The sequence below is a fragment of the Nannospalax galili genome, unplaced genomic scaffold, assembly GCF_000622305.1.
Source record: "Nannospalax galili isolate Female #2095 unplaced genomic scaffold, S.galili_v1.0 scaffold340, whole genome shotgun sequence".
In the NCBI taxonomy this organism is placed as follows: domain Eukaryota; kingdom Metazoa; phylum Chordata; class Mammalia; order Rodentia; family Spalacidae; genus Nannospalax; species Nannospalax galili.
The window spans coordinates 465,268-491,258 of NW_008347519.1; the positions used below are offsets into that span (position 1 = coordinate 465,268).

General features: G+C 48.4%; 2 protein-coding genes across 9 annotated transcripts; one reads left to right on the top strand and one right to left on the bottom strand.

The window, feature by feature from the left end:
- Positions 1–2,400: 2,400 nt before the first annotated feature.
- Dctn2 (dynactin subunit 2) lies at positions 2,401–18,548 on the top strand. Of its 3 annotated transcripts, XM_008844065.1 has the most exons (16): positions 2,401–2,698; positions 3,555–3,623; positions 7,178–7,186; positions 9,425–9,430; positions 12,417–12,513; positions 12,715–12,776; positions 13,080–13,178; positions 13,457–13,617; positions 14,017–14,164; positions 14,611–14,676; positions 14,876–14,914; positions 15,085–15,162; positions 15,256–15,327; positions 15,565–15,667; positions 15,776–15,867; positions 18,094–18,548. In XM_008844065.1, the coding sequence occupies exons 1-16, from the start codon at positions 2,663–2,665 to the stop codon at positions 18,178–18,180; spliced, it is 1,224 nt and encodes a 407-aa protein (XP_008842287.1). In that variant the 5' UTR covers positions 2,401–2,662; the 3' UTR covers positions 18,181–18,548. The 3 variants fall into 3 exon arrangements, with proteins under 3 accessions (XP_008842287.1, XP_008842289.1, XP_008842290.1); XM_008844067.1 differs by lacking the exon at positions 7,178–7,186; XM_008844068.1 differs by lacking the exons at positions 7,178–7,186; positions 9,425–9,430.
- Positions 18,549–18,697: 149 nt separating this feature from the next.
- On the bottom strand, positions 18,698–25,928 carry Mbd6 (methyl-CpG binding domain protein 6). 6 transcript variants are annotated; one of them, XM_029568776.1, is made up of 13 exons: positions 25,762–25,925; positions 25,026–25,089; positions 24,710–24,846; positions 24,307–24,409; positions 24,023–24,185; positions 22,751–23,800; positions 21,923–22,584; positions 21,198–21,351; positions 20,864–21,033; positions 20,336–20,749; positions 20,198–20,250; positions 19,798–19,861; positions 18,698–19,662 (listed from the first exon to the last, which is right to left on the bottom strand). In XM_029568776.1, exons 3-13 carry the CDS (start codon positions 24,820–24,822, stop codon positions 19,588–19,590), a joined length of 3,021 nt encoding a protein of 1,006 aa, XP_029424636.1. In that variant the 5' UTR covers positions 24,823–24,846; positions 25,026–25,089; positions 25,762–25,925; the 3' UTR covers positions 18,698–19,587. The 6 variants fall into 6 exon arrangements, with proteins under 6 accessions (XP_029424636.1, XP_008842291.1, XP_029424634.1 ...); XM_008844069.3 differs by having other exon boundaries at positions 25,757–25,925; XM_029568774.1 differs by having other exon boundaries at positions 25,753–25,925.
- Between the last annotated feature and the right edge of the window lie 63 nt (positions 25,929–25,991).

The following is a 25,991-nucleotide window of genomic DNA, read 5'->3' on the forward strand; positions in this document are numbered from 1 at the left end:
GATAGGAGGATCCTATATGGTTCCAGGCAGGTTTGGCTGTTTTCAGTTTTTTTTTTTTTTTTTTTTTTTTTTTTTTTTTTTTTTTTTTGCCACCACGCCCGGCTGGAAAGGTACATTCTACTGTCCAGGTCCCCAAGTTGAGTGAAGATAAACTCATTCTGGACTATCAACATTCAAAGGAAGATCAAGTTCTCAGTTTGTGCTTCCAAAGTTGGGGCTGGGTCAAGATAGGCAGGAGTAACTTTTGCAACAGAAAGGGAGTCCAAAAGCCTGAGGAAGGGGCAATGATGGGAGCCAGCAATGCCAGAAGTACTTTGAGAGGACCTCCAGGGAAAATACCTACATTTGGGTCTCAAACATTATCTATGCATGTTTAACGCCCCAGTTACCTTTTGCTAGAGTCCTCACACCCCACTCGCTTTCCAGGCCTTTCTTCTCTTGGGGAAAAAAAAAAGTGAATCCTAGAGATTTCTTGTCTTTCTCCCCTTGAGTTAGGCTCCCATTGCAGCCCCTGGGCAGAAACAGGGAGAAGCTGGTCAAACTGATTTTTCTCCACATCACAGGCCTCTTCTAGCCAACAGAGAACTGGGCTGCGGGGAGTTGAGGCTCTAGGCCAAAGGGAACAGCAGGGTCATGGTAGAAGGTAGGAAGGGGTGGAGGCCCTGCTCAGAAATTGGTCAGTGTCTAAGGTTGGTCAGGTTCTATGAGTCAAGGGTGAGAGGATGGTGGCCTGCCCAGAAAAGACCCTAACCCATCAGAAATCAGCTAAGCTGAGCCTCCACCATTACCACACCTTGACTTTTAAGGGAACTGAAGGAAACGAGCCTGGATGGGAAGGCAGCAGGGTAATGGAGAGGGAGCAGAGGCTTGGGTAGAAGCCAGGAATGGCAATGAGTTCCAGACTCAGGAACTCTACAGTCACTTGGTTTGGCACTGCTTCTAAAGGTTGCAGCATCTTGCAAGCTCAGAAAATATCCCAACCTCCAGCCTCCAAGAGGCAAGAGGTGATGTCCTTAGTGAAGCAGTTTCAAAATGCCAGTCCATGAAGGGTCACTGATCAGAGACAAAAATTCAGTGGATGTGCACCCCTGAAAGAACAATGGGGTACATTTTTTCATAAAGCTCGGTTTGTTCATTTCCAGAGAACTTTCTTTCTTTTATTATTTTTTTTTTTGAGATAGAATCCCTCTATGTAGCTGAGGCTAGCCTGGAGTTTGGTATGCACTTGCCATCCTCCTACTTCAGCCTCCCAAGTGCTGGCCGTACTCATAGGCATCGCCACATCTGGTGAGAATTTCCTTTTATTCTGAGTGTATCTGTTTACTTTTCTACTAATTAATGATGGCAATAGTCCATAGAAGGTTTTTATTTTTCATTTTAAAAAATAAGTTTTTGAGCTGGGTGTGGGGGCACATACCTTTAATCCCAGCACTCTGAGGCAGAGGCAGGAGGTTCTCTGAAACCAAGGTCACCCTGGTATACATAATGAGTTCCAGGCCAGGTAGGGCTACAGGAAAATCCTGTCTCAAAAAAATATATAGTTTTTGGGGCCAGTGAGATGGCTCAGTGGGTAAAGGTGCTTGCCACCTAGACTGATGACCTGAGTTTGATCACCAGGGCCCATAGGATGGAAGAAGATAATTGATTCATGAAAGTTGCCCTCTGATCTCCACATGCATGGTATAGTATGTATGCATGTACACACACACACACACACACACACAAATAGAAAAATAAACAAGTGTAATAAAATAACATAAAACATAGGATTTTTATTTGTAATATACTCATTTGACAACATGAAAAAATAGCTGGGCTACAAAGTTAGATGCAGGCCAGCCTGGGCTATAGTGTGAGACCTTGTACATTCCTATTCCCCAAATTTCTGGGCACCATTGGTGATGAAAAGCAGAGTTTTAAGTCAGATTTGGAGCCACCACTTCTCCAGTTAAGATCTCCAGATTTTGAAAAAAAAAGCCATATACCTAGATAAACTTGAATTTCAGATAATAATATGTCTATCCCAAAGATGTTATGGAACATGCTTATACTTTAAAGGGGAGAGGGAATTCTACTAGTCATTTACATGAAATTCAAATTTAACTAGGTTCCCTGTATTTTAAACTGGCAGCTCTAACATCAGAAACTGCATCACTTTTCCATTCCTAACATATACTTTTTACTAAATCTTATTGTTGTTTTTTATGATATCACAAGATAATGAGCTGCGTGATCTTATATAGTCAATTTCTAGGTGTTCCAAAACAATAATTATGAAAGACCGTTCACAGATTTGTAAAAAGGAAAGAAAATAAGATGTATAAAAATGTTCCCTAAGGTGTGTCATTGTTGTTCCCTGCCCAAGCCCCAGTGGACCCGGACTACATATCCCACAATCCTAAGGGGGAGTCTCCTAGACATTACCTCATTCCCTGGCCTCGCTCTCGCCAATCCCAGCCTCTCCAGGGGTGTGGCAGAGGACCATTCTCGCGACTTTTGCTTTACCCTTCTGCTGTGCTACTTCTGTCGCGAGACTTCCTGCGCCTCTGCCGCTCCCTTTACCGTCGCCTTAGCCGGGGACCGGACCCAGCCTCTCCCCTACCCGATCACAGGCCCCGGCTCCACCAAGGCCCCGGTTCCCCAGCCCCGTCTCGCCGCCGCCATGGCGGACCCTAAATACGCCGACCTTCCCGGCATTGTGAGTACTGGGCCAGCCCGGCTCCCTAGGACCGCGCCCCCGACCTCCCAAGGACCCCCAACAGAAACAAACCCGCGATCCCTCCCGCTTGCTGCCCCTTCTCCGCCCCAAGGGGTCCGGCCGCTCGCTGTCCGGCCGGCTGCATCACCTTCCGGACTCTGACCCGACCGGGCCAGGCCATCGGGCGGCGCACCAAGGCCCCCTTTCTGGCAGTCTCTGCTTTCTCCGCCCTGAAATCGCCTCCGTGTGCTTACCACATGTGCCCGCGTGTTTCCGCCATCCGTGTCAACATTGCCCGTGTCACCCCAAATTTCCCCATTGCCTCCCCCAGTCCTTGCTCCAGCCATACTTACCAGGCCACTTGATGGCCGTCTTTTTGCCAGGGAAGAGGTTACTGTGGCAGAAACCTTGTGCCAATGGGGAACTCTGTCCTTTGGAGGCACCTGTGTCTGCCCTCATGCACAAGCCAGCGTGTACAGTTTGTGCTGCTCTGTCTTGCATTCTCAGGGTCGGGGGTTGGAGCGCAGGACCTTGAGAGCTAAGGTCCTGAGTCACTCTCAACTCTTGTACCAGGGGAGTAGTGTGCAAGGGCCTAATTCGAGGAGCCCTCCTTGCTATGTCCAGGGTAACATCTTTGTTGTCACACTGGCTGTTTACCTTAGGCCCTAATTTGTACCTGCTGTCATCTTCACCCCAAGGAGACATGGGAACTGACATGCTTTTGAAGTAGGGCAGGTGGAGAATGGATGGAATCATGGCATCACAGCCAGGCTTCTCCATTAGCTTATTCAAAGGAAGTGGGATAAGAGGTGAATGCTGGGTAGTGAGATTGGGTGGTCACTGCTTCTACCTGCAGGCCAGGAACGAGCCAGATGTTTATGAAACCAGCGACCTACCTGAGGATGATCAAGCAGAGTTTGATGCGGTAAGACTTAATGTGCTGCTTCAGGGTACCTCTGGCCTCTGACCTCTCTCCCCAAGATAGGTACTTTTCCATCTCTGGCAAGCCACAGCAATAAGTGGGTATGCCAACCCCAGCCTGGTGGTATGTAGGTTGCAGGGCTTTCAAAGGCCTTGCTGAGCTTGCAGCCATCAATAAACAATGTCAGAAAAGATAGTCAATCCAGTGGGACCGCAGCTAACAAGGCCTGTTTGTAAAGCCCCGAGTCTTGGAATTTTTAAGTAAAATTGAAATATCTCAAAACAGTTTCATTTATGACTAATGACTTAATTAGGCCCCTGTTTTCTAATCCATGCATTGACCCATGAAGCTTGCGCATTAATAAATTGCTTAAAGTTGGAGTATAACTTCTATTTTATAAAATATTTCTCAATACATGAGCATTAGTATCAACCAATAACTAGACTCTGAATTATATATAGTATTCATTGGACAAGGAGTAAGAAAATGATTTGGAGGCTTTAGAAAAATAAGAAACCTAGTTAAAGCAAAATGATTTTGAGGAGAAACAAATCTTCCAATTGGTAGAGAAGTTGTGGTAGTACTTTTAGATCCATGAGCTCTGAGGAGGAAGGAATTAATTGTGGACACATTTTAACCATGAAGGGAATTACTTAGCATTACTTACCAAATGGGTTCATTCTGTGTTGATTTTTGTCCAGTGCAGGAGAAGAAATATCCCTGCCCTCAAGAAGCCCCAGAGTAATGGGAAGATTAGGATTCATATAGAAAACATAAGGAAGAGTTAGGATACATGAAGGTAACAAGAAAAACCACACTGAATGAATGGAAATCAACACAGTAAAAACTCTGTAAGTGCTAATAGGCACAAAGATCTAGCAGAATATTTTATAGATTGTGTTTTAAGTTCTGTTATTTCCAAAGAAAGCTGAGCTAAACTCAAATTGACTGAGATTTCAGTGAAGATGTGGCCAAAAGTCATGGGGATATTCTCAGTATGCAGGCCCAGTATGTGTGTCTGTAAGTCCTGTGGCCATGTATGTGGGGCTGGTTAGTTCTGGAAGGAATGCTGGTTGCTGGCTTATAATGTATGGCTTGGCGTACTCACTTATTCCTTATTCGATTCTCTCATGTGGAAGTGCTTCCTGCATTGTGGGGAACACCTTTCCTCCCCCGTCTCCCAGTGGTGTGTTCCTTGTGGCTTCTGTATTTGCTGGCATGTCAGTTTGCCCCCTACCCAACCCCTCAGGTTTAAGTATCTGGAGATAATGCAGATGATGTCATTGCCCAAGTAGCTGTCTATACACCCTAAGACACACCAAGAGGTAACTGTCCTCATAGAGAAGAAAAGTTCATCTTGAACAATTCTCTGTACTTCATTAGTTCAGAGATGGCTCAAAATTTTATTTTATAAAATATCAAGCCTTCAGGGGCTGGAGATGGAGAGATGGCCCAGCTGTTAAGAGCCCTGGCTGTTCTTGTAGAGGGTGGTGATTTGGTTCCCAGCACCCACATAGTGGCTAACAACTGTCCCTAACTCCAGTTCGAGGGGCTCTGACATCCCCTTCTGACTTCTGCAGGCATGGCACAACACAGGTACACTTACATACATGCAGGTAAAACACATAAAATAAAAACAAAGTATTTTTTTAATATATCAAGCCCTCACTGAGGTAGCTCTTAATAAAAGGAATATGGTACCCATTGTAGGTCCAATGAGACCTGAATATGTAACTTCAATTGTCTCTTTCTCCTCAGTAAACCTAAGCAGCTATTGTAATAGCAGCTAGTAGGATGACTGATGGGGAGAGGACACCCTGAGAATTGCTTTCCTACATTGTTACCCAGCAAGTCACTGAGGAAATGCCACAGAGCTGGGTGGTAAACACAGGTGATGTAAAGTTGCCCCCATCACCTATAGCTGAGCTTTGTTAGGGAGGAGGGGGTGTGGAGACCTTCAGCTGCTTCAGGAGTCCTGACAGCTAAGATATTTCCTGATGTCAGCTAATGTCTCTGGCCTCCACATGTCCCTGTGGGCCTTAGGAAGGCAGCTTTCGGGAAGTCAGCTGCATAATAGCTCTGCTGCTGCTCTTAATAATGGTGTAAATGTGCAACTTAAGGAGCTCTGGAGTTGTATGCCTAGCTAACACAAAAACATTATGGCCATGAGGCCTGGATCCTCACTGGGAGCCTGTCCACTCCAAACCTCCTGTGACTGAACCGTAAGGATTTCAGTCACTTTAATACTTGGCGACAGCATTCTCTACTGTAATCTCCAGATTATTTTCTTTTTCTTTTTCTTTTTTTTGAGACAGGGTCTCCCTGTAGCCCCAGCTATCCTGGAACTCACTCTGTAGACCAGGCTGGCCTTGAACTCACAAAGATCCACCTGCCTCTGCCTCCCAAGTGCTAGGATTAAAGGTGTGTGCCACCACACCCAGCCAGATTATTTTCAACTTTAATTTTGTTAGTTTTTTTTAACATAAGTAATATGTGCGCAGAAAAAAAAAAAACATCCAAGGGTGAAAAATTGTCTCCTACCAGTGTCTGCTACCACTCAGTTCTCTTCTCTGGAGACATCCCATACAACCAACTTTTGCTAGATACTTTTGGAATATCTAACATCTCTAGATGTTAATTTTAAAGAATATCAACTAGTGTAGACCTTCAATGGCATTTAACCTTCTTCCTCTGATTTCTTTACTGCCAAAGGAATTAAACTGTGGAAGGAAATAATATTTTCTAGTGTCCTTAAGACCTTAATTGCTAGCTTAACTTAAAACAGCAAAGAGTTATGATTCCCACAGTGGGAAGAGTGGGACAGGAATAAATGTTCAGTTTTGTTTCAGATGATCCCAAATTTTCTCCTAGTCCTTTAAAAGAATTTTAGCAGAAGGACTGTTTTGGTTTTTTTTGTTTTGTTTTGTTTGTTTTTTGTCCTTTTGAGACAGGGTCTCTCTGTAGCCCCAGCTGTCATGGAACTCACTGTGTAGACCAGGCTGGCTTCTAACTCACAAAGATCCGCCTGCCTCTGCCTCCGGAGTGCTGGGATTAAAGGTGTGCGCCACCACACCCGGTGGAAGTAAACTATTTTACAACAGGAATGGGCCAGAAAACTGCAGAAGCTAGCAGCTCTTTCCTTTACAGGATGGGAAAAGCTGTACATTTCAGACACTCCTGGGTTAATTGGAGCAATGTCTCCTTAAAATGTCTTGTTTAGAAAACTACTTCCCAAATGGAATGCCCTCCCCTGGGTCCACAGCCTACCTTGGATCAGTGAAGCATTCTGCCTCACTAGAACAGGACTCCATTTCTCCCTTTATGACATTACTCCCAGTGCCGTGTAAAAGGAAGATTTCCCTGGTCTGGCTTGGTGGGGTCCCTGACTGAGGCATGCCCCCTTCCCAAGATGAGAAACCTGAAGTTTTCTTTGTCACAGTTTAGAATATCAGAGTATGCTTGATTGTGTTCATTGACTGTTGGCACACTTGAACTTACCTGAGTTTTTCCTAATGCTTCCCCCATCCTCCCTCCTCACCACCCTGCCTGGACGCTAGTTTGCACAAGTAAGACCATTCAATGCTTCTTCTCTGCATGTTTTGTTCATATGCCATCTTGCATGCAATGCTCTGCCATGTTGCAATTGTTGTAGCTAATCATTTTAAATTCCAGTGAATCCCTAGTTGGGTCACTGAGGGGCGTAGCTGGCCTTATGTTTAAAGATCATTAATCAAGCTTTAGAAATAAAACTATGATCCACAAATCATTGTCTCTTCCCCTCGTGAGGTCTGCAGAATAAAATTGTCTAATGGAGGAGGGATTAGAAACATGGAGGCTGTGAATGCTTTTAAATATGAGGCATTTAAACATGAGGGGCTGGAATTGAAGGGATTACAATAAGATTTTTATGAAGTGATCGTCAGCCATTCTAGATAAGGGTAGAGAACAGGGGCGAAAGCTAAATTCCTCTTAATTGTATGTGGATTGCTGGGAGATTACCCATTTTAACACTTTCTTATGCTAAGCTTTTAGAGAAAAAAAAAACTGGGACAGAATTTTGGGATGATAATTTGGGTTATTTGGGCTTTGCAAGTCTTTCTGTTTCTGTATTCCTTCTTTAGAAATGGGTGGATGGTCAGCATTGTGTTGGCCCATCCTGGACAGTTTTATTCTGCAGCTCTCTCCATCTTCCTTGTCAGTTGGTTCTGAAGTCCCCCTGGCTACAGTATTGACATACAGCCTGAACAGCTCGGCATCAGAGGCCACCTTTCTTGTTTCACTTAGAACCTCAAGTCTTCTACTCTAGGCACAGCCACTTAGCCAAACAACTCCGGGGAGTCTTAGAGTCCATTAATGAGAGGGAATAGGAGTCATGTACCAGATAAGCTAGTACCCAGGATCAGAGCATTTAGAATTTTCTAATTATCTATAGTATATTAAATTTCTGTGGTGATTGTTACTACTGCAGATTATAGGAATTATGCCTAAAATCTCTTACCATCCCTCGACCCACTCATAAGATGGAATATATCACTTTTCCTCTTTGGTTTTATTTTTTGTTTGGGGGTTTGGGGTTCTTTTTTTTTCTTTTGGTTTGAACTTCATTTTATGGCCCATTGTCTCCCTCTCTCTCATTGATTTTCTACCATGCTGGTTTTAGCCTGGTGAGACAAATCAGAAAAAGATATGATACCTATACTTCTGTGCTTACATATGTGCACCTGTGAGTGCTTATGCCCACTTGGGTGACAAGACATCTGATCCTAGACCACAGGACCTCGAGCCACCTATAACATGGGCTCAAAAAGGTGCCTTGGCTAAGCTGGATCCTGTTTTTGGTCAGGAAATGGAGAGATTGAGGTCAAATGTATGTGGCTAAAACGGTTTTTCCCTCACCATGAGTTTTCCTATACATATAACCATCATCAGCCCTCTGCCTTTCCATCTACCATCAGCAGTGCTATTGGAAAGGCAGAGCATACGGTTGGTTGGAGTTCCCCTCCTATCAGTACCAAGCCAGTCAGACCTGGAAATAAAAGCCATATCTCTGTGGCCTAGACTGAAATAAGGCCTCTTGAAATATGCTCACCCTTCTCCATGTCCATTCTCCACCCTCTGTGAATCTTGTTGATTAGGGGTTGAAAAACATGTTCCGAATAAAGGCTGGTAGCTGTGGATCTTGGTGTCCCTCTGGGTTCTTGTGCTAGTGCACAAGATTTGCTAGTGGCAAATCACCCCATATCACTCAGCTGCAGCAGGGTGAATTATCACCTATTCAACTAGAGAAATCAGGAGACCCTAAAACTTTTCACCTTGTGAACTAGGAAAGGAAACTTCTCCTTGAGAATTACAGGCCCTTAGTCAGCTACAGGTCCTCAGAATCTTCACATCCTCTGCTTCACATTCTGCCATTTCTACAGCTTCCCCTCAATTTGAGCCTTCTTTTCCTGCAACTTTTCCTGTTCCATGTCACCAGCTTGTAACATCTAACTCCTCATCCCCAGATGATCCTAAATTGCTATTAAATGACAAAGCTTCATGACATCCTCACCACCAGAGAGGAAAGGGTCTTGTAGTCATCTTTCTCTTGGGGCATAGCATGACCCCAGCCAAAATTCTTGACCCCTAAATTTTGCTGGGCTCCCCTGGGGCCCTGTGGTGCAGTGTGTTTGAAGACTGTCATGTAGGCCATGTGACAATTTGCTAATAACAATTTTGTCTTTTTTTTTCCTCCCTCATCCCTATTCCCCCACACCTTTCCTTTTTAACTCTTTTGATTTTCTCACCTCTGGGGAAACCACAAGGAGCTGGTAAGAAGCCTGATCTTTCATCTGCTTTTTAACGGGGTGTGCTGTGATGGGCAGTCGTTTATCCTTTTGTCTCTACTAAATCTTTGAACTACCTAGTCAGTCCCACATCCAACAGACCTTTTCCTATCTCCCAAGTCACTATAATAGCATACCCAGATCTTTGAGATACTGGTGGAGTTGTTGCCATTTGAGGACTAGCATGTGTTGCCACTCCACTCTTCCTGGGGCCACAACCTCTGAGAGTTGCTGAAATGTCAACATCCGGCAGCCCTCCTGGCCCAGGCCTTTCCTGCAGCAGGAGCGCAGTGCCCAGAACCTCTGAGGTCACTTTCTTAGTATTGATCCTTTTTACTCCCACCTTTCCTACTTATGAACACAAATCAGAAAGTAGGTTCTTGTTTGCATAGTGCCCACCCACAAGGGCTTAACAGGTGAAGGCTGTGATTAGTCTTTCCTTGGTCTGGAGGTTGTGCCTTCCATTCCTACCCCCACCCCCTTTTTTTTCATGTGTTGGAGTGGGGGTTGGAGGTCAAACCCAGGGTCTTAAGCATGCTAAGCTGATGCTTTGTCTCTGAGTTACATCCCCAGCTCTCATTCCTTTTTTAAAAGATTTTTGTCTGGTTTTTGGTTTTTTGAAGTAGAGTCTTGCTTTATAACTCTAGCTAGCCCGGATCTCATGATGACCTCACTGGTCTCACTTGCAGTGATTTCCCCTGCCTCAGCCTCCCAAATAATGAGAGTGCAGGCATGAGCCACTATGCCTACTTTGTTTGGTTGGTTTTGAGACCACTTCTCTCTATAGCCCTGGAAGGCCTCAAACTCCCAAGAGATCTGCCTTCCGTTGCCTTCCAAGTGCTGGCATTAAAGGCACATGCCATCATGCCTGGCTTTTTTTTTTTTTTTTTTTTTTTTTTTTTTTTTTGTCTTTTTGAGACAGGGTCTCCCTGTAGCCCCAGCTGTCCTGGAACTCGCTATGTAGACCAGGCTGGCCTTGAATGCACAAAGATCTGCCTGCCTCTGCCTCCCAAGTGCTGGGATTAAAGGCTTGCACCACCACGCCCGGCTTGCCTGGCCTATTTTTATTTATTATTTGTTTATTTATTTTGAGACAGGGTCTCCCAGTAGCCCCAGCTGGCCCAGAACTTGATCAGGCTCACTTCTGCCTCACAGAGATTAAAGGTGTGCACCAGGACACCTGGCACTTATTTTTATTTTTTGAGACAAGGTCTTGCTTTGTGGTCCCCCAGCCTGGCTGGAATTGGCCATCCTTCTGAGTGTTGAGATGACAGGCCTGTGCTACCATGCTTGTCTAAAAGAAAGGATTTCTACCTTATTGTCTTTCTCAGAGAGAAGTGGCATATTCCCAAGTGTCAGCTTAAGAGAAGGTACTTGTCTTTCTTGAGCCTGAGTCCTTCTCAGACAGTTTCTAGAGCCCAGAGACCACACAACTTTTGGCAAGTGGGTACTCTGGCTATTACACTTCAGAGGTTAAACAGAATAGTTTGGGACTCAAATGTCTCTGCTTCTCGAAATACTTGTATGTGGGACATTGTGCCCTTTTGTTTTCCCTTGCCCTAAAACTCCTGCCCTTCTGCCTAGCAGTTCCCTGAATAAAAGGTGGAGCTCAAAGTTGATACTTTCTTTTTACCCTTCTTCCCCCTTATCTTTAACACTGCCTCCCACAGTCATTAGTTCTATGACTAAGAGCTGAGGTGAAGGATGGAGCCTCCCCCATCTGCTGTTCTCTCTCTCTGTCCCTTGTCTCTTCTCTGCATCCCACATACCCACACACGGGCAGAGGTTCTGTCTTAGATGCAGATAGGCTTGCCTGGGTAGCTCGCCTTACCCTACAGCAGTGAAATCCGCACCTAAGAGGTGTGCCCAGGCCTTCTTTTAAAAAGAAAAACTTTTCTAAGTGATTCTAATGTGCAGCCAGGATTGAGAGCCATTTTCCCAGATGCAAGAGAGAAGACTCACCTTGTCTGCCTCCTGTGGAAGGTGGAGGTGTCAACCCCCAGCAGAACAGCACTTGTAGGCCTCTTCCCTTCCCTGAACACTCTAGTGGGAGTTGTTGGGCTTCTGACATGAGTCACGAGTGCCCAGTCTGGATGTAAATTACTGGAATCTGAAGAGCAAGTTGATGTCTAGGAAGGAGAGAGCCTCTGCCACAGTTTCTAGGGAACAGACTTTCTGCGATGTCTCCTGCTATGGCAGACCAGTGCTTGAGTGCAGCCCAGGGCTCAGGGAAAAAGAACAGATGCCAAGCTTTTCTGTGAAGAGGGCTCTACTATCTCCATTTCAGGCCTTATATGTGGCCTTGCCCAAGGTGCTTCTGGGCAAGCATCTGTTGTTTATGCTTACTACTTCTAAGGAGCCCTTTAAAAAATAATCCAGTAAGGCCTTGCTATCCCTATCCCCCCACAATAGCCTAGAAACCAGGCTTTTAGGCACACCCTCTGCCAACCCTCCTTTTATATCTAAGAGCTGTTGCTTTACCTTCAGTAGGATTAAAACCTGCCATTTCACACTCAAGAGTTATTGGTCTAACAGTCTGCCTTCCTTTCTTCCAGTAAGGATGGGAAGTCAGCTTTAAAATGGACTTGCTCAGCCAGGAAAGGAGATTTACTTTTGGGAGGGGGAGGTTAAGAGAGGTCAGGTTGGTTTCTTGCCCTGAGTGCATGGTGTGTGCCAGATAACTGGGAAGGGTGGGGGTTGGGAGGCTTATGTACAGAGTGGGTGGGGAGGTTATGCTGCCTCTGTTCCCAGCTAAATCAGGGTGTTAATATTTATACAACTGAGGCTCCAAATTCACCAGGAAGTTTCTGTTTCCTAGATGGAGCCTGGATCGGCAGCTTGAACTGGAACCACCCTTATTTCCCTTCGGAAAAGTAGGACCCAGTGTCCTAGTAGTTAGGGATTTTATGGGATAGAGGAAGTGCCAAGATGGGAATGGGCTGCCCCTAGCCTGAACTCCCTATTCCTACAGGAGGAGCTGACCAGCACAAGTGTGGAGCACATCATTGTCAATCCCAATGCTGCCTATGACAAGTTCAAGGACAAGAGAGTGGGGACAAAGGGACTTGGTGAGACTGGGCTGAAAGTTGGATAGAGGGGAGCCTAGAGGACAAGCATAAGTGGTTTCCTGTTCTCAGGTCACAGTGACTTGTGTTCTGGGGAAGGGGTCCCCTGCAAAGCGCTCTGTTAGAAGCTCTCGTAGTCACCTGAGTCTGTGACTACATTGGTCCTAGATCATGTGCTCAGGTTACATCTTCTTTTCTTGGCAGATTTCTCAGATCGCATTGGAAAAACCAAGAGGACAGGATATGAATCTGGAGAATATGAGATGGTTTGTTATGTGTGTGTTGATGGAATGGGGTGGTGATCCTGTTTATCAGGCATGTAGGTGGGAAACAAGGGATATAGTCTTATTCAAAGTTTATCTGGTTGGTTTCCTAAGGAGCCAAGTAGAATTGATGGTGTTTTGCCCCTGCTACTGTTCTGGAGTCTCCAGGCCTCTGGCTCTCTGCATTTCTTCTGTACTAGGGCATTGGGTTGCAGATACTTTATGTCTTAGGCCCAAGATTGGGGTAAATTCTTGAGGTTCCCTCTAATGGGAGATGCAACATTACCCTCGGTGCTTGTTCTCTAGCTTGCAGAGGGTCTGGGAGTGAAGGAGACGCCACAGCAGAAGTACCAGCGACTACTGCATGAAGTTCAAGAGCTGACAACTGAAGTTGAGAAAATCAAGGTAGTTATACACCATCTTCTTTCCAGCTCATCTGTAGCTTACTTACATAGCAGAAGAGCATCTCCCAGGAAGAAAAAAGTTCCCTAAGCTGCGGGTAAGGACACTAAGGTTTTTCAGAGTTTGGGAATACACATCTACATTCAGTGCTGTTAGGTGGGCGGTCCACTGTGCTAAAAACCATCCCAGGAACTTCAGGCCACAGCTGTCTTTTAGGGTATTGGTCTTTTTTTCTGGATTCATTGTTGCCACCCCTTACTATCCACCTCTTTTCATATCAGACCACAGTGAAGGAGTCAGCCACGGAGGAGAAGCTGACCCCTATAGTGCTAGCTAAACAGCTGGTGGCCCTGAAGCAGCAGCTGGTTGCGTCCCATCTGGAGAAGCTGCTGGGACCAGATGCTGCAATCAACCTCACTGACCCGGATGGAGCTCTGGCAAAGTGGGTGCCCTACTTATTGGAAAAATCATTGCTAAGTGGAACTGTGCAGGGCCTCAGCCAGATATTGACAGCAACACTAAGGGGAGAGGTGGCCTAGCTCACTGTGTGTGTGTGCGCGCGCGCGCGCGCCTGCGCGTGCTTGTTTGTAACAGTGTTGCCCTATGCAGCCCTTGATGATGGCCTGGAACTCTCTATGTAGACCAGGCTGGCCTCAAAACACATAGAGATCTGCCTGCCTCTGCCTCCGCCTCCCAGGTTCTTGGATTAAAGGCATATTAAAGCCATATGCTGCCATTGCCTGACTCTAGCTGCTCTTTAATGAGAGTTACATGACAAAAGAAAGATCGAGTAGCCGTCATCCCTCAGGTCATGATATTATTACTTGATCTCTTGACCCAGGCGCTTACTGCTGCAGCTGGAAGCAACAAAGAACAGCAAAGGGAGTTCAGGTGGAAAGACCACAAGTGGGACCCCTCCAGATAGCAGCCTTGTCACTTATGAACTACACTCTCGGCCTGAGCAAGACAGATTCTCTCAAGCTGCCAAAGTAAGTATGCATATAGGGTAGTTGGGGCCAGGAAAGATGTGGTCCTAGAAATTTCCCCATATCCCTTTGAAGGATCCAGCCTGGGGACAATGTGTTGGGAAAGCTTTTGATTCCTCTTACTGTCCTTCTCCATGTCTCCCTTGTCTATCTACTGTTTTGTAGTTTTTGTTTTGTTTTGTTTTTTGAAACAGGGTTCCATGTAGCCTAGGCTGGCCTTAAACTCAATATGTAGCTTAGGCTGGCTTTTAACTCTAGATCCTCCTCCTCCTACCTCCCAGGTGGTCCACCTACTTTCAGTTTAGATTTAATATATGGTTAGCAATGTGTTCCAGGAAAATGAGTCCCTTAGAGCAGGGCAGGGGCAGTAGGCGCACAGAGCAGTATCTTATTGTTGCCATTGTAGCAAGAGAGTCAGCTGATAAGTCTCACCTCCTCCCTCTTCATAGGTTGCAGAACTTGAGAAGCGCCTGACAGAGCTGGAGGCCACTGTCCGCTGTGATCAGGATGCTCAGGTCAGGTGCTCTCCTGTACTTAGTCGGCACCCTGAGCACTCAGGTTTACAGCATTCCAGTAACCTGGGAGGAATCAGGAAGGGGTTGTGTTTCTAGGATCAGCCAGTGGGTTGGCATCTAGAACCAAGAACAGTGGAAGAAGGTAGTTATCCTATGGAGACATGAAGACTACTGATTTCTTCCCTCCCTTTCCCACCAGAATCCCCTTTCTGCAGGTCTACAGGGAGCTTGTCTTATGGTGAGTGGAAGGAGCTGGAATGTTGGATTACAGAATGCTATTGGGATTGCATTTATTTTTGAGAATTACTTTTGGATCTACAGCATATATTAATTCTAGTGAAATATCAAAGGTCTTCTAATCTGTTTCCCTTGGTGACACTTGTCCCATCCCCCTCTGCCACCCCCTAGGAGACTGTAGAGTTGTTGCAGGCTAAGGTAAATGCCCTGGATCTTGCAGTTTTGGACCAAGTAGAGGCTCGGCTACAGGTATTATGTGGACTACCAATTGGATTCTGAGTAGCTTGGGACTTTGGGAACTCCATTCAAATGCCCTATTAACCTTAAAATCTTTGCTTTCAGAGTGTCCTGGGAAAGGTGAATGAGATTGCCAAGCATAAAGCCTCTGTGGAGGATGCAGACACACAGAGCAAGGTCAGGAAGACCCTTCCCCATCTTCACACCCATTCCACTCCCCTAAGTTCTTCCTGAGTGGTAACATCAAAGAATGAGAACATACCAGACGCTTAGGTCTTACAGCTTCATAAGCTCTTATTAGTTGAGAAAGTGAGGGCAGTGCTTCTCTACCCAGCTGCTCTTTTCCCTAGTCCATCAAAACAGCAGCCAGCGTGACCTCAGCCATCCTCTCTGGGCCCTGTCGTGTCCTTTCAGGTGCACCAGCTATATGAAACCATACAGCGCTGGAGCCCCATTGCCTCTGCCCTTCCTGAGCTGGTGCAGAGACTTGTCACCATCAAGCAGCTGCATGAACAAGGTGTGAGGCTAGCTTCCAGGCATGCCAAGTGTTGAACCATGGGCCCCTTTTGTTCCTTTCCCTCACCTCAGATTCTGGTCTCAGCCTTGCCTTTCCTAACTTTTGTAGCCATGCAGTTTGGTCAGCTCCTGACACACTTGGATACTACACAGCAGATGATTACCAGTTCCCTCAAGGACAATACTGCTCTCCTGACCCAGGTGTGTACATCTTTTTTTTGGTCTTCTTGAGACAGAGTTTCCCTGTAGCTGCAGCTGGCCCGGATTCACTAATGGAGACCAGGCTGGCCTCGAACTCACAGAGATCCACCTACCTCTGCCTCCCAAGTGCTGGGATTAAAGGCGTGCACCACCATGCCCCGCATACTTAAAATGAGTGTGTTTTGCCTACATGTAAGTGCACCTATGTCCTACAGTGCCCACAGAGGATGTCAGATCCCCTGGAACTGGAGTTACAGATGGTTGTTAGCCACCACGTGGGTGCTGGGAATTGAGCTCAAGTCCTCTGGAAGAGCAACTAGTGCTCTTAACCACTGAGCCATCTCTCCTACCCCTTGTTCCACTTCTTTCCAGCATAGACAGATTATATTCTCCAGCTCTACTTCAGAGGTTTTGTCTTGCCCAGGATCTTGGCTCATTATGTAGCTGTGGCTAAGCTGAAACTTTGTATATAGACGAGGCTGGCCTCAAATTTGTTGTAATGCTCCTGCTTCTTCCTTCCAAGTGCTGGGATTACAGGCACATGCCACCACACCTGGCTTTTTAGTTTCTTTTTGAGGAAGATCTTTCCTTATAGCCAAGACTAGCCTCAAACACATAACAAACTGCCTAAACCTTCCAAGTGCTGGAATCAAAGACCTAAGCCACCACATCTGTCTGATCTCTCACATTCTTTATTCATCTTTCTTTCTGATTTTAGCATGTGTAAGTGTGCATGTGGGATGGGGTACATCTGCCTGACCAGAGGTGGATATCAAGTCTCTATTACTCTCCACATTATTATCATTAGTTTTATTTGAGACAAGCGTCTCACTATGTAGCCCTGGCTGGTCTGGAACTCTATGTAGACCATGCTGCCTAGAACTCAGACGTCTACCTGCCTCTGCTTCCTGAATACCGAGACTAAAGACATGCGCCACCACGTCCAGCTATCTTTTATTATTAAAAGATTATTTAAAATTACGTGTGTGTCTGTGTGTGCACTCCAGAGGCATCAGGTCCCCCTAGTGCTGGAGTTACAGGCTGTTGAGTTGCCTCATGGGTGCTAGGAATTGAACACAGCACCTCTGTAAAGAGCAGTGCATGCTTTTAACTGCTGAGCCATTTCTCTAGCCCCTCCACTTTATTCTTTGAGACAAGGCCTTTCACTGAACACAGAACTCACTGTTACAGCTAAACTGTATGGCCGGTAAGCATCGAGGATACACTTGCCTCCATACATGCACAGAGAGAGATCACTCACTCAATCCCAAGATACACTTGCCTGTACACACAGAGTAAGCTCCCAGGATTCACTTGCCTCTACACACCACACACACACTGGCACACTGGGGTTACAGACAGTTGCTACTCTGCCCACCTTTTTACATAGTTGCTGGGGATTCCAATTCAAGTCCTCACGTTTGCAGAGTAAGCATTTTGAGTCATTTCCCCAGCCCCATCTTTATCCATTCCTATAGCAATGCCCAGCACACAGGTACTCTGGTTCTAATCCAGCACTATTAGTGCTGAAAGAAGCATATGAGATTAGCATCACAGATGACCAAGATAAATGAAAATAAGCTACTGGGCGTGGTGGCACACACCTTTAATTCCAGCACTTGGGAGGCAAAGGCAGGCTATCTGTGAGACCGAAGCCAGCCTGGTCTACATAGCAACTTCCAGTCAGCTGGGGCTACAATCCTGTTTCAAACCCAATATATGAAGTACTTTGTATAATAGTCTTTTCCTCTAGTTTTCGAAAATTCTAAACGAGTGAAACCTTGATTTTGGCAAGTCATATTTGGTTGTCATTATAAAAATAACTGGAGTTCTTAGGAATCCTACAGACACAGACCTAGGTCTACAGTACTCAAAAGGCAGTTTGGAAACCACTGCTACCACAGGCCCACCCCTCAACACCAGAGGAAGCTATGTTCCCATTTTTCTTTCCTTTGGAGTTTCATGTATCCCAGGTTGGCCTCAAACTGTGACCATGAATTTCTGATCCTTCTGTCTTCACTTCCCAAATGCTGGGCTTACACATTTACACCACCCTGCCTGGCTTATATGAAGCTGGAGATCAAATTCAGAGCTTCAGGAATACTAGACAAGCACTTTACCAACTTTTTTTTTTCTCTCTCATCTAAAGAGAATTCCTTCTGGTTGTTCTTCATACCCATGGGGCACCTGGACCAGACAAAATTAAATTTCTCTACCTCTTTGTAGGTACAGACAACTATGCGTGAAAACCTGGCCACAGTTGAGGGAAATTTCGCCAGCATTGATGAGCGGATGAAGAAGCTGGGAAAGTGAGCACTCTCAGGAGTTGGAGAACAGGGGTAACCCTTGCCCCTCTGAACTCTGAAAAGCTTACACAGGGCCGACCCTTCATTGTAACTCTCACAGCCCCATCCCACTTGACAAAGGGCAAGGGTTCTTCTTGCATGTGGGGTTTATGCCCCTCCCCTGATGAACACAGAGTGGTAGCTGGGGGATATTAGATGTGTTCCCACCTCAGGCCCAGGGGATGAGGATGTGGGCCCGGCCACATGCCAGCTCATGTCTAATAACTGCTTTGCCTGGTGTCGGGTAGGTCTGGGTCCTGTCCTCCCAACACAGCTTCTGTGGATGACTGTAATACTGTACAACTGTTTCTGAACATTAAACACTGTTGTACTCTGTGTGGCCTCTGCTGTGTTTCCTGGGGAGGCAGCACTGAAACAGGCATACAAAACGTAACAGTCTAAGCCACACTCAGTTATGAGAGTATTTCAGTTATAACCTGTTCTTACCAAAGAACTAAATAAAAAAATGAGTACAGAGCCAGAACCAGAGTTTCAAAATATTCTCATCTGTTAAATTAAGAGTGTCTCCCATAGAAAAGCAGTGGAGGCCCCACAGGGCAAGTACAAAACAGAATTAAAATTCCCAAGGGTCTTGTCTTTACAAAAAAAAGGCAGGAGGCAGCCCCTGGACAGCTGGTCATGCTGGCCGCTCCGGTTGGACCACGTTGCATAATCCTGTCGCATCATCACAACGTCTCTGAGCGTTTTGATGGGGGGAGAAGGGGCAGTGTAGTGTGTATGGGAGGAGAGACCCAAAGGGTCCTCTTTGCCCCCTTACCCCCTTTTTATATCCCAGAGGAAAGCAGAGGGAACCTGGCTACACCTTGAAATGAGGCTATGTGTTTCAAACCTGGGGACAGGAATAAGAGGGGATCTGTGCTTTGAGCAACCTGAGCCAGAGGCAGAGGGGTGCTGGAGGGAAGAGGGGAAGATGCATGATGCTTATTGCTTTGTACCTTTCACTGGGAAGGAGGGCGCAGCCAACAGTAGCTCACAGGTTTGTAAACTGAGCCTGCTGGCTTTAAGAAGGGAGGCAATGAAGTCGAATTAAATATAAAAGAGTCATTTGTGCAAAAATAACTTAAACAAATAAAAGACCTGGGGAAGGGGTGTTCCCCTTAGCGCCTGATGGGGAGAGGGCCATAACCACCCCCCCAGGCCTCTTCAGTGACATGGCTTTGGGGGGAGGGGGTGAGCTTCCCTACCCCCTGCAATGGCTCAGGATGGGATTATAGGGGAAGGGGTTGCATTTGTGCTCTGAGTGGGGAGTGGGCCCCCACCCACTGTCCACAGGTGCACGTGGCTGGCAGGGACTCCCAAGGCTCAGCACTCAGCTCTCCCCACTCAGGGTCAGCTCCAGCTCCAGGTATGGCTGCTATGGGGCCAGTTTCCTCCTCTTATTTTTGGCAGGACGTCCAGGGCGGGCCCGGGGAGGCAGAGGGACAGCCGCCTATACAAAAAAAGTCCAAAGCAGTGACCAATTAGCTAAGGTACCAGGAAGTCTTTCTCCTCACTCCATTTACTTACCCTCTCCTTGTATACTTCTAACCCATACAACCATACACCCACCTAAACCCACACTTACTCGGGTTGTAGGGCTGGGTTCCAAGGTAACATCCTGGCGGGAGCTATTGCTGTTCCGGGCAGGGCTGCAATAAGGGGCACAGATGATCAGGAACAGCTCCCAAGCACCAGGTGAATTTCAGAAGGCTGAGTGGGAAACTTTCTACATTTGGATAGTAAAGGCATATTATAATATCCTTATTCATATTCAAATAAATACCTGCCATTTTTGAAAACCAAGCCACTATTTGGGGCTGTGGGGTATAGCTCAACAGTAGAGCACTTGCCTAGCATGCACAAGGCCCCTGGGTTTGAGCCCCAACATTATAAAAACAAAATAAAACCAAGCCACTGTATGGACATTTCAATGATCCCAACAAGGTGATGGCAAAGGCCAGCATAGGGGTGGGCCTAACACTCACTTGTATTTTCTCCTCCGGCCACGACGGGACTTTCTGACTATCCCCGGGGGCACCTGAGAAAAGACAGATATTGGGTATGGGAAAAGTGAGAAAATGACACTAGAACCCTGAGCCTGCATCTTCCATTATCATACTCACCTTAAGGTCCTCAGAATTGGGCCCAGGAGGGGGTGGATCCTTGGGCTCAGAACCCCCTTCAGCCAGCTCCCCATTATGCTGCCAGTGGTGGGTCCTTCTTGGGGACCGTTCCATTTGTCCATTGAAGCCACCACGTGTCCCCCACTTGAGGGCCAGTCGGCCAGGCTCTCGCCGGCTGCCAGGTTTTCGGCCCCGGCCTGGCCTGGCCTCACCATTAATGCCCCTAAGTCCCCCTCCTCCCCTCCGGCCCCGTTTCCCTGAACCCCTCCCAGTGAGCAGCTCAGGGACTGGGGGGTCAGGAGAACCATGGGGTGGGGCTAAGGCACTGAGGGGAGGCCGGGCAGGCTCTGGTTCAAGGGCTGAGGTGGGGCTCTCAGCAGGCAGGCAGGGGGCTTCTGGCTGCTCTGGAGGAATCTGCAAAAACATCATCTCAATTTCAAACACACTCCTCAGAACTATAACTCAGAAAACCCTAACTTTCCAGTTTGAGAAAAAGATTTTCTCCCAAAGACCCACCCACACCCTCACCTGGAGACTCTGTAGCAGACAGGCTAGGGGACTAGAAGCCTCTGAGAGGGGGGGGGGAGCTCCCCCCCCAGGGAGGAGCTGCAGTCCCAACTGGCTGGAGAGAAGAGGGCCAGGAGGCTGCAACAGGCTAGGGAGGGTTCCAGGGCTGCTGGTCAGCGAAGACAGATCACCTGTTGAGAAATTATAGTCAGGGACTCTTCCCTAAACAAACCAGTCAGACTGAGGAGACCCTACAATCTCTTCAGGCTTCACCCAATGGCCAGAGACTTTCTTCCCAATTCAAATTCAACTACCTTCGGCTCCCAATTTTGACTGTTCTTTTCACATCACTCACCCAGCAGGCTGGCACTCAGCAGAGGGCTAAGGAGTTGGGGAGGTCTCCCTGAGTTGGAGGGGGCCTTGCCCAGAGAGGAGGCCCCCGGGTCAGTAGTTGCCGTGGTGACACTGGAGGTAGGTGGTCCAGGTTGGGGGGCACTCAGGACACAGGGCTAAGAAAAGAAACCGTTAAAGCATATGGTCAAGTATTTGACAAGACTTCCAATACTTTCACACACTATCTGAAACTCCAGTTGAGGTAAACCATGCTTACTAAACACAGATATAACTGGATACCCATCCTGGTTTTTTTTTGAGACAAGGTCTCACTCTGTAGCCACAGTTCACCTAGAACTCACTGTGTAGACCAGTCTAGCTTTGAACAGAGATCCACCTGACTCTGTCTCCAAAATACTGGGATTAAAGGGGTGCCACCACACCCAGCTTCCATTTGGGGGGGGGGGCTGTATCTCCTGGTAATCACAGCTGGCCTTGATATCAGAGATCCATATGCCTTTGCCTCCCAGGTGCTGGGATTAAAAGCATGTGCTACCATGCCCAGCTGGTTTTTGTTTTGTTTTTGTTTTTTTGAGATCAGGTCTCACTACTAGATGAGGCTGGCCTCAAATTCAGAGACCTGCTTGCCTCTGCCTCTCTGAGTGCTAGGATTAAAGGTATGCACCACCACACCCAGCTCTGATCCCAGCTCTTTTCCTACCCTACCAACTTACCCCCTAGCCTCACCTGGGGAGGTGTCCCCGAGGAGGGATCCAGGCTGGCAGCCAGCAGCGCAGAATTTAAAGCTATGAGGGTAGGGGGGGCTGAAAGTGGGGGGAATAGCAGAGGGGGCAGGTCTCCCAAACCTGAAAATGGTTCCCCACTTGGACCCCCAGCACCCTCTGCAGATCCTTCCCCATCCCCAGCTGTGGGGCCCAGGGCCAACAGGGGCAAAAAAGAGGCAAGGAGGTTGCTAGGGGGTGCAGAAGGAGGAGGGAGCAGGTCTGAGGGAGGTGGTGAAAGCAAGGAAGCCACCAAAAGAGAAGGCCCTTCGGGCTCGCCTGGGGCTAAAGGAGGGCCAGGTCCCCCTGGTGGGGGTAGCAGGGGCTCAGGGGGAGGTTGTCCTCCTCCCCCAGCCAGCACGCCAAATAAACTGTGGCTAAGCAAAGGGGAAGGTGGAGGCTGTCCCAGACTGAGAGGAAGAGGCAAGGCCCCCAGCATCCCTGGGAAGCCAGCTCCACTGAGTGCCAGGCCCTGTTCAGGGCTGGGGAAAGGGAAAGCCTCTCCACCAGCCAAGGGAGGCAGAGGGCAGGCTGGGCCTGCCCCCATCCCCAGCCCATCAGATGGGCTTTGAAGCACGGGGCCGGGGACTACAGGGGCTTTGGAGGCAGCTGGTGGGGCAGAGGCACCTGTAAAAGAAGAGAGATTCAGCTCCAGGAAGGCCCTCTTTCCAACAAACAGACCCAACCTCTCTGACCCAACCCCCCCAAAACACTGACAAGCTCTCTAAATACACCCCTCAACACCCTGAAGAACTCTACACCCAAGCTCAGAAAACTCCCATAACACTCATACCTGGCACACTGCTGAGGCTGCCACTGGTGGTCCCAGGCAGGGAGGGCTGAATGGGGTGCCTGGGCTGGGGAGGGCTCCCTGAGGAGAGGGCTGGGGGAGGAGGAAGGTGTGCATCTGACCCCAAAAGGTTAAAGCTTCCATCAGAGTGGGAAGGGCCAGGGGTAGGGAGTCCCAATAGGGACAGCACAGAAGGGAGAATGGGTTGGGATGGCTCTGGGAGAGGAAAGGTCTGGGGGACAGGAGCAGGAGCCCGAGGACGGCTCCGTCTAGGAGTTTGAGGGCCTCCCCCTTCTAGCAATCTCAAGACAGTTGGGGGTCGGCGAGGACGCCGCTGAGAGGGACGGGGTGATGAGTGGGAAGCTGAGGGTGCCTGGGCACGAGGCCTTCGGCCCTGTAAAGTGCTGGGAGGGGGTAGTGGTGGGTGTTGTGCCTTGGCTGCTGCAGAGAGTAGGCTGCTAGCTAGGAACGGGGGTGCCCCAGGTCCCTCCACTGTGGGGGCTGCTCCCAGGGATCCCAGGACCAAGGGTAGGTGCATAGTGGCTGAAGACACTGGTGGCTGAGTGGCAGGACCAGGGGGGCCAGGGGGACCAGGAAGATTATTGCTTGGGGGCAGGGAAGGAGGTGTTAAGGCATCACTACAGTGGAAGAGAGGAGGGTCTGAAGGTGGTGAGGAGGAAGCATGAGGGACTGGAGGAGAGCCCAGGTCAGAGGGCACCAGGTTGGATCGGAGGGACGCTCCCCAGTCATATGAGGGGGCATTGAGGCTGATAGCAGGTGGAGGAGGTGGGGCTGGAGAGGGAGCATTGCCTCTTGGGAGAAAACAAGGGCTGCTGCTGCCCCCAGAGGAGACTGGGTCAGGAAGCCTTGGTGGTGGAAAGAGCCCCCCAGGGCCTGCTAGAGGGGGGAAGGCCTGGGGAACTGAAGCTGGTTCTTGGGGAAGGGAGTCAGGACCCCCATTAAGTGGAGTTGTAGGAGGAACTCGACAAGGAGGGCGGGCAGCGGGGGGCCCTGGGGACACAGTGTGGAACATTTGGGGGCTTGCTCCCTCTCCTGCAATAAATGAAAAATGAAGGGTCAGCCTGTGGATCCCATCATGAAATTTCTTGTCTTCTCCAGTCCCACGTCTCACAAGTTCCCAACCCCAGGTCCTCTCTTCTCACCAAGCAGCTCCCTATCCATCTTTCTGATTCCCTCTCATAGAGCTCATCCACCGTCCACCTTACAGGCCCTCAGGTTTTCCTCAGTCTTCTGCAGAGTGGCAGGAAAACTCACCAGGAGAAGAGTGTGAGCAGGTGGTCTCCATGCTGCGGTACAGAGTTGCCATGGCAACAGCTTTCCGCCTGTGGTTGCACAGCTTGGTCATGTCCTCCTCTGATGCTGGCCCCACCCCAGCCCCACCCAGGGTCACCGGGGCCAAAGGGTCAAAGTTGAAAACCTGTAAGGCAGAGGCATGGACAGGGGCACTAAGAGGATAGAATCTTCAAAAGGTACCATCAGTAATTTGCATTAACTCTCTGCTTATGCCTACAGTCTCTGGTACCCCTAAGGACTCTGACCTTGGGGACATTGAGTGGACACTCCAGACCGCACTTGCAGGTCCCATCGCTGAGGAGGTAGCTCCGGGTTTGCTCCAAGGAAGACAGCTCTGTGCCACTTGGGCTGGGAGAGAACAGGTATGGAGTTAGTTGGCAGGTAATCAGGAGATACTCTCAAGGACAGTTCATAAGTCAAATGCTTTCCTGGGAAGGGCCAGGGGTTAGGGATGTGAGAAGAGACAAAGAGGGAGGATGGAGTCAAGACCCAGAGATACAGAGAACAGACTGAGGCAGACAGGGACCAGAGGAGAGCAATAAGGTACAGGAAACTGAAGCTCTAAGACGAGGGGTGGGAGGAAGAAAACTCAGGCAACAGATAGGGTAACTAGGCTGAGACAACTTGGGGAACGCTGAAGATCTGTACCTGATATAGAGCACAGCACCTTCTCGCACACAGCGCTGCCAACCGATGGGGACAGATGTGGCCACAGGGCCCCCAGCTCTGTCTGCTCCACTGCTCTCATTGCCCCCATTCATTGTGTGTAATCAGCTCCCTTGTGCCTGATAACACAAACATCCATGTGGGCACTGGGAGGATTACATTGGGCTGCGAGTACCTGAGGGAGAACTCCAGGAAGGTAAATGTGGGCGACCCAAGGAAATTCAGGAAGCCTGAGTAGCAAGGGGAGCCCCTCAGAAAGCAAGGGAAAAGAATCCCTCTGCCACACCACTATGGCTACCTGAACATCTCTGCAAACATTGTGGGGTCCAGTCTAAAGCCGGGGCCACCTGCTTAGCCCACACCTGCAACACAAGGAAAGAGAAAGGCCTCTTAAGAATCTGCCTACCACAAGAAAGCACCACAACCCAAACCGCTCAGGGAAGGTCCATAATGATGTGAGGAGGTGCCTATAAGGACCCCAGGGATCTACAGCCCAAGTCCACAACTGTCGTTTTCCAAGCCCAGTCCCTAGGGACCAGAGGGGTTGGTTCAGCACCTCAACTGTGAAGGACCACGAAATTATAGCCTAATTTCTTGATACGTGAAGGGTCAGACCCCTTTGTCCTACTAGGAACAGAAGACTTCAACAAGGAGCATGGGCAAATTCCCATAATGCCAGGCCACTAAGAAGTTTCCCAGTATCTGGCTGCTGCTGTCCCCTCCCCCAGGAAGACCATATAAAAAGCACAGATTGACCCACAGGTCACCATCAGGCAATTGCCCAACTACCTCCTAGGGTGGTACCAGCAGAAATCGCCCCCGATATAGACAATCACTGATCTAGTTCATTTGGGGCTTGGGAGAGGTTGTAACCACAGCTCTGTCTTCACCCAGGTTCCTAAGACGCTCCTGATCCTCTCTCAAGCCTAGGGCAAGGGGATTCATAATCTCCCACTGGCTTCCAATTAGCAACAAGAGGTATACTGATATGTAGGGATGCCCCTCAAACCTGCAAGGATCCTCACCAACCTCACCATCGCGCCCACCATACACTGACGGCTTCCAAACTTTCCCTCTCATAACAAGGCGCCCTGTCACCCAGACTGCTTCCTTCAGCTTGGGGAGGAGGGGAAGGCGCACGAAGTAGGAAGGAACTTGGGGAGAGGGCGGGTGGAGGGTGGGCGAAGGGAGGGAGGTCAGGAAGGCAGAAGTCAGGCACCGAGGGGGAGCAACGGCGGGGGCAGGTGAGGGCGGGGGAGTGGGG